Source organism: Amphimedon queenslandica, unplaced genomic scaffold (assembly GCF_000090795.2).
Source record: "Amphimedon queenslandica unplaced genomic scaffold, v1.1 AMPQUscaffold_12406, whole genome shotgun sequence".
Taxonomy (NCBI): domain Eukaryota; kingdom Metazoa; phylum Porifera; class Demospongiae; order Haplosclerida; family Niphatidae; genus Amphimedon; species Amphimedon queenslandica.
In genome coordinates, this window is record NW_003547357.1 from 7,798 (window position 1) to 15,273 (window position 7,476).

Here is a 7,476-nt window from a genome sequence, read left to right on the forward strand (position 1 = left end):
CACGAGTAGGATTTTCACTTTGTATTTTCGTTGGTTGTTCGGAATCCTACCTGTTCTTGTTTCCATTACTTTTTACGAATTTGCTCTGGAATCCTACTTAACCTTGTTTTTTTTAATTTTTTATGTTCTTGTCAGTACAGGAACTTTGGCCTAATTTTGGAGCAACTTATAGAATTTGTAAAACATCCAAACTTGATCAGATTCAGTTTAAACTTTCTACATAACATAATTGCATGCATTTATATGTATCAGAAAATATTCCCTTTTTCATTTTTGATAAAATTTGACCAAACTTTATGAACTATTTCTAGTGTCCCTGAAATATTGAAAATATGTTAAACACTATAGTTTACTTAGTTTTTTGAATAGTTCTGTCAGTACTGGATGCTCCCATTGTGTTCTTCCATTGCTGTGACTACAGATAGACATAGTGCATCAATATAACATGAAGAAGATTTATTGTTGTTGTTGCCAGGCATCTTTGCAAATCATAAGAGGGCGTATCTCATTGACTGGGCGTGGCTCATAACAAATTCATTATCTTTAAGTGTCTAAAATTATGTAAAATACACTTTTGTGTCAACAACTGATAATACAAGGTCACATGATTCTCTTAGCTTAACAATGAAATTTACTTAGAGAAAGGATGGCATTCTCTTGTTTTCTATTACTCTTGCTAGTTCAATTGATGACTGTGTCTGGACAAGCACCTTCCATTCTACCCAGTAATGGTAATAAGTAAAATTTTTGTAATTTCCAGATCTGTGCCTGCATTCAGGTGTTCGACTGTATTTAGCATACGAGGACATAATAATACCTGATTACTCTATGATATATGCTAGCCAGTTTTATGATGTTAATCAGAATAATGATAATGATGTCACTGATGCTTTGTGGTGTCAGAGTGCTAACAATGTTACTGATATTGGAGTGTGGTATTATCCTAATGGAACTAAAGTACCTTTATTTGATGGACCCTTTGGTAATACAGCTCCTAGACCAGTGTACAGTAAGAGATTCAGTGGTCAGATTGCACTAGCTAGAAGTGGTGCACTATCAGGATATGAAGGTTTATACAAGTGTATCATTCCTGATGAGAATGGAGTGAATCAAACACTAGTTGTTGGAGCATATACTGATACTGGATACAATAACAATGGTATGTGATGAATATAGACTATAATTAATGTACTTCTTTTACAGATGGTCCTGATGCTGATCCTACTATGCAGTTCTCTCTCCTCTCCACTAGTAGATTAGCTACTCCTCCAGTCTTCAGTCTCAGTTTCAATGTCTCTGATGGTCCTCCTACTATTGTCAGTTGTTCAGTGAATGGGAATGGAATATCTACTGAACTGTCTCGTGTGATAGTGAATGGATCAGGATCTGTTACAAGAGTGACAGTAGCAGTGAGACTGAGAAAAGCTGGTAACTATCAGTGTAATGTATTTAATACCAGAGTAACTGATGGTAATAATGGTGTTATTGGTAATGTTCAGGCAACAAATAGTAACACATTATTGAGTTTATCAGGTTTGTTTCATTTATTATTTATTTATAATCTCTCATACAGTATCTGATACTCCAACTGGTTTAACTGCTACAAGATTAAGTACTGGTTTAGCTCATGTAAGACTCTCCTGGTCTAATGTATCAGGAGCTACTGGTTACGAGGTCTACTATCAACTGTTTAGTAATACTCCTGTTAGTGTAGGCACTACTGCTTCAACAGCAATCAATATAACATCAGGATTGTTTCGAGGACTTACATACACTTTCTATGTAGTATCTTATGAATCAGTTTCTCTACCTAGTGGAAATGCTTCAGTTATGATGACAATTAGTAAGTTATCATAATAATTATGTAAATATGTGAGTAATTGTTTGGTTTAGGTGATCCAGCAGTTAATGATTTTTTGACTACATTAATTACAAGTACTTCCATTACATTATCATGGAGTCCACCAACTGCTGTAGTACCAAACAGTTATAATATTAATAGGGATTGTAGGAGAGTATGTGAATCATTAACAACTGGTACTAGTGAAACATCAGTTTCATCACCACATATTTCAACTGGTATACCTCCTTATAGTCAATGTACCTTTGATCTTATTGGAGTATATGATATTACGGTTGATTTGACTACAGATTATTTAGCTACTACACTTTCAGCTGGTAAGATTATAATTGCTACTGATAGTCATTTGTTCCTTTTATTATCAATCTAGCCCCTACTGCACCAGTGGATCATATTATATTGTCATCAGTAGAGTCAGTGTCAATGACTGTCTCATGGGATGAAGTACCTTGCAATGGAAGGAATGGACAAATCACTGGATACTACCTCACATACACTAACATCACTTCAAACACTAGTTATACTGTTAATATCACTGGAGGAGACAACAGAATGTATAATCTCACAGGATTAATACCATATACTAACTATACTGTGAGTATAATACCTTATAATTATAATATGAATGGACAAGCTAGACAAGAAATACAATTAACTGGTGAATCAAGTAAGTCAATGAGATATTGATCAGTTTAACATGATCTTAACACAGTTCCTGGTGTGATATCTGATCTGTTATATGGAAGGCCACCAACTGAAATAACTATTGTATGGAATCCTCCTACAATACCTAATGGTATCATTACAGTATATGAGATAAGATATAGAGACTCTACCAGTACTGGTCCATACAATATAACTAACACTACTAACACTTATTACAGTATAGTAGGATTGATACCTAATACTAGTTATACTATTGGAGTGAGAGCATATACTAGTATTGGACCAGGAGAATGGACTCATAGAGAAATTAATACTGCTCAGATACGTAAGGAAATATAATCTACTTTTGCTATTAATCCTATTTTAGCTCTCATTGAAACCTTTTTTATAACAAAGCTCAATTCTACAGCAGTGAGGGCTGAGTGGAGTTTAGTTCGTCGAGCTAGTCATTATACTGTCTATTATGAGTCAACCAATAGCTCTTCAAGAAAGAAGAGACAAGTAGAGACAGGAATGAGAGTATTCCCAGGTGATACTACTGAAGGTCTAATAGGAGGATTAGATCCTAATCTGAACTACTTGTTCTCTATATCTACATCATATAATAGCAATGGAATCATTTATGAAGGAGAGAAGACTCAGCAGATTCCACCAGGTAATCCTATACTTCGTAAATAATACTCATTACATGTATTTAGGTGCTACTCTAACTCCTACTATTGTATCAAGCACTTCATCAGTCATTAGTGTTACAGAATCATCAACAAGTAAGACAGTACATATACTAATAGATGTATGTAATCAGTTTACTTTAGAGTAATGTCATCAATAGTTTCATTAAACATGAGTAAACATATCACTATTGATGCATGTTTATGTTTATAGTTTCTTTTTCTACTAAAACAACTACCATGACTACTCCATTGACTACTGCATTGATTACTGTGTCAACTACTGTATTAGTGAATAATAGAGTGATCAATATTGGAGTGATAGTTGGTCTAAGTGTAGCTCTTACTGTATTATTAGTACTGGTTGTAATTATAATTATTATACTGGTACTGGTTATGCACAGAAAAAGAAGTGATATTAATCAAAAAAGGTAAATGTGAACACAATCATTACTGAATTAATTTTAAAATTATTAGAAAATCAGATAATGACATTGTAATGAAATGCAGTCCAGCTTATGCTACAACTGAATTTAAAACAAAGTTAGTTACACTATTGACTATTACATTATGTCTATACACACACACATACAGTACTGCTGATGATATACTAATGAAGGATAGTCCAGCATACAGTACTGTACAACAAACACAGTCAGTTATATAAAATACAGTTATTATCATTATTTAAAACTATTATTAATAGATTAACTGTTGAGCCAGTGTATGATACAACTAATGATGAATATGAGACTTCTCTTCCACCACCTGCTGAATATGAAATACCAACTGTTTAATAATGTACTCATCTTTTTTGTACATACATTAATATACGATGCAATTCACATAATATTCTTGATACACGTACAACATAATGATACATGTTGTTAGTGAAATTGTGTATGTTTTACAATCAGAAATGTTTATTAATCACATCTGCATTATGTTAAAACATGGAACCTAACTTTAAAGTAGCAAGACTGTAGATCTAATAGCAACATCAAGATGAGCTTAATTTACTTCAATATGCCAATTTTTAGCATGACAACACTTAAAATATTATGCTACATTTTTGTTTAAGCTATCAGTGTGTTAAGTGTGTGTATGTATTTGTAATTATTTATAATGCAACTGCTTTACATTGTGAACATAAATCTATGTTACAAACAACCGAATAGTTGATTATAGCTCACATGACATGATTGTTAGTTTTGGGGAGGAGTTATTTATATATAGATCTAGAAGTCTGGAGAGGTGAGCATGCAGTGCAAAAAATGTCACTCTCAGCTAGATCTATTTCTTGTTTTATACTTGTACTCTTGCTAGTTCAACTGAAGTCTCTATCTGGACAAGAACCACCTTCTAACCTTCTACCCAGTAATGGTAAGAAATAGCTATTGTTAACTGCTGATTACTAGTCATCTATACTCATATTCAGGTGTTCGACTGTACCTAGCTTATGAGGAAAGGATAATACCTGATTACTTTATGGTATATGGTGGCCAGATTTATATTTTTGATCAGAATAATGATGCTAATGATATCACTGATGCTTTGTGGTGTCAGAGTGCTCACAGTGGTACTAATATTGGAGTGTGGTATTATCCTAATGGAACTGAAGTACCTTTATTTGGTGGAAACTTCATTGATCTATCTGCTCCTAATCCAGTGTTCACTAAGAGATTCAGTGGTCAGATTGCACTAGCTAGAAAAGATGCTCTATTTGGATATGAAGGTTTATACAAGTGTATCATTCCTGATGAGAATGGAGTGAATCAAACACTAGTGGTTGGAATAGATACTAATAATGGATACAATAACAATGGTATGTGATGAATATAGACTATAATTAATGCACTTCTTTTACAGATGGTCCTGATGCTGATCCTACTATGCAGTTCTCTCTCCTCTCCACTAGTAGATTAGCTACTCCTCCAGTCTTCAGTCTCAGTTTCAATGTCTCTGATGGTCCTCCTACTACTGTCAGTTGTTCAGTGAATGGGAATGGAATATCTACTGAACTGTCTCGTGTGATAGTGAATGGATCAGGATCTGTTACAAGAGTGACGATAACAAACTTAACTGAAGCTGGTAACTATCAGTGTACTGTGTCTAATGACAGAGTAACTAATGGTCCTATTAGTGGTAATAGTCATCCTAATGCAGTTACTAGTACTTCGTCATTGAGTATATCAGGTTAGTCATTATTAAATATTAAAATTATTAAACTATAGTATAGTATCTGATACTCCAACTGGTTTAACTGCTACAAGATTAAGTACTGGTTTATCTCATGTAAGACTCTCCTGGTCTATTGTATCAGGAGCTACTGGTTATGAGGTCTACTATCAACAATTGTTTAGTAATACTCCTGTTAGTGTAGGCACTACTGCTTCAACAACAATCAATATAACATCAGGATTGTTTCAAGGGGCTACATACACTTTCTATGTAGTATCTTATGGATCAGCTTCATTGCCTAGTGGTAATGCTTCAGTTATGATAATAATTACAAGTACTTCTGTTACTAATACATGGAGTCCACCAACTATATCTACATCATTTAATGTTAATGGAATCATTTATGAAGGAGAGAGGACTCAACCAATACAATTAGTATCAGGTTTGAAGAAACATCAAATGCATAAATTGATATTATAATGAAATAAATGTATTAATTAGACTTTACTGTTTATAGTTCCTCATCCTACTGTGACTATATTAGTGACTAATGGGGAAAACATTGGATTGATAGTCAGTGTAACTGTAGTATATATACTTTTTATACTACTAGCAATGGCTATGATCATAATTGTACTAGTAATTTTCATGTATATCAAAAGAAAAACAAATCAAAAGAGGTAATTATATGCACATTTACTACAATTATATACTGTAATATTGTAGACTACACAGAAAATCAGAAAATGATATTGTAATGGAGTGCAGTCCAGCTTATGCTACAACTGAATTTAAAACAAAGTTAGTTACACTATTCACTATTACATTGTATACTATATTTATTAGATCTACTGTTGAGCCAGTGTATGATACAACTGAGTCTGTGGTAGAGCCTCCTACTTTTCTTCCACCACCTTCTACCGAATATGAAATACCAACTGTTCAATAATATACTCATCTTAGTTAGCGATAATAAATACATGTATATGTACCACATGTTACAGTGTGTTTTTGTGTTACAGCTACAAAAATGTTTGCTAGTGTTAGTTAAAATAGCTCGTTATAAACATGTCACAAATGGTTGCATGGATAGCTTATTTTATATCCTATATCAACAGAGACATCTAAACTTAGATTACATTGTGTGATGAAGTCATAAATGATAAACAATTAACCATAGCTTAGCTTAATATACCTTACCCACACATTAGCTAAGTATAGTCTCATGTAAACAACAGTCATGATACACAGCTATAGTCTTTGACTATATTAAGATTGAAAAATTATCATTTCAAAGTGTATGTATACACAAGTGTATGGATAGTGTGTGGTGGAGTGTGTTCATTTGATGGTGTCAAGGTTCCTCTGCAGTTCTCTCTTGAGGTTCCTCAGTCCAGCAGTGAGTGTATTGATATCAGGAGTGGAGGGATCCAGTGTCTGTAGCTCAACCAAATACTTATCAATAGCAACTGAGAAATGTCTAGAGAAGGAGAGATAGAGGAGGAAAAAACTCAAGCACCATACCAAAATACCAAGCAATTTTTAGTACTTTTTTACTTAGCATTTAATTAGAAATTAAAAAAAAGATGGAGAGAGTGGATGGAAAGAAATAAAAAATACATTATCTTACTATACACAGTGTACATGTGTATTTCATAATTTGCAAATACACATCTACTACATTTATGTGTACATATTGGATACAATGCATGTACAATGGCCTACTTGGTAGCTACTAGTGAACTGTTAGCAGTATAAGCTGATAGTAAAGCCAATAAAACTGACAGAACATGTAACGGTCGTCCTACTGAACCCCAAAACGTATCCTAAAAATTAAAAATAATAATTATGCATCCAAATAAGGAAATAACCAAATATGGACATATACCTTTTCTTCAAAGAGGTTGTTGTAGAGTGTGAATAGGGTGGAGTAAGACACACCCACTTGATGAAATATGTCCGGAATGAAGCCAGGATCCCACCCCAGCTGACAAGAGTGCTGCTCTAAAAGCTTAATGAGATAGGCTAAGGGAGAGAGAGAGAGAGAGAGAGAGAGAGAGAGAAGAGAGAAGAGAGGAGAGAGGAGAGAGGAGAGAC

General features: G+C 33.8%; 2 protein-coding genes across 2 annotated transcripts in view; one reads left to right on the top strand and one right to left on the bottom strand.

Annotated features, from left to right (window-relative positions):
• The window catches only part of LOC109587881 (uncharacterized), a 7,609-nt gene extending 3,476 nt beyond the window's left edge, over positions 1–4,133 (top strand). Inside the window, exons 3-7 of the mRNA XM_020004102.1 lie at positions 3,226–3,294; positions 3,413–3,629; positions 3,676–3,741; positions 3,793–3,852; positions 3,905–4,133. Coding sequence (XP_019859661.1) covers positions 3,226–3,294; positions 3,413–3,629; positions 3,676–3,741; positions 3,793–3,852; positions 3,905–3,995 — 503 coding nt within the window. The 3' untranslated portion in view covers positions 3,996–4,133. The remainder of the gene's footprint in view (positions 1–3,225; positions 3,295–3,412; positions 3,630–3,675; positions 3,742–3,792; positions 3,853–3,904) is intronic.
• A 2,515-nt stretch (positions 4,134–6,648) lies between these two features.
• The window catches only part of LOC109587880 (nuclear pore complex protein Nup155-like), a 2,988-nt gene continuing 2,160 nt past the window's right edge, over positions 6,649–7,476 (bottom strand). Inside the window, exons 7-9 of the mRNA XM_020004101.1 lie at positions 7,268–7,404; positions 7,105–7,205; positions 6,649–6,859 (exon numbers count right to left, since the gene is read on the bottom strand). Of these exons, the coding sequence (XP_019859660.1) occupies positions 6,721–6,859; positions 7,105–7,205; positions 7,268–7,404 (377 nt within the window). The 3' untranslated portion in view covers positions 6,649–6,720. The remainder of the gene's footprint in view (positions 6,860–7,104; positions 7,206–7,267; positions 7,405–7,476) is intronic.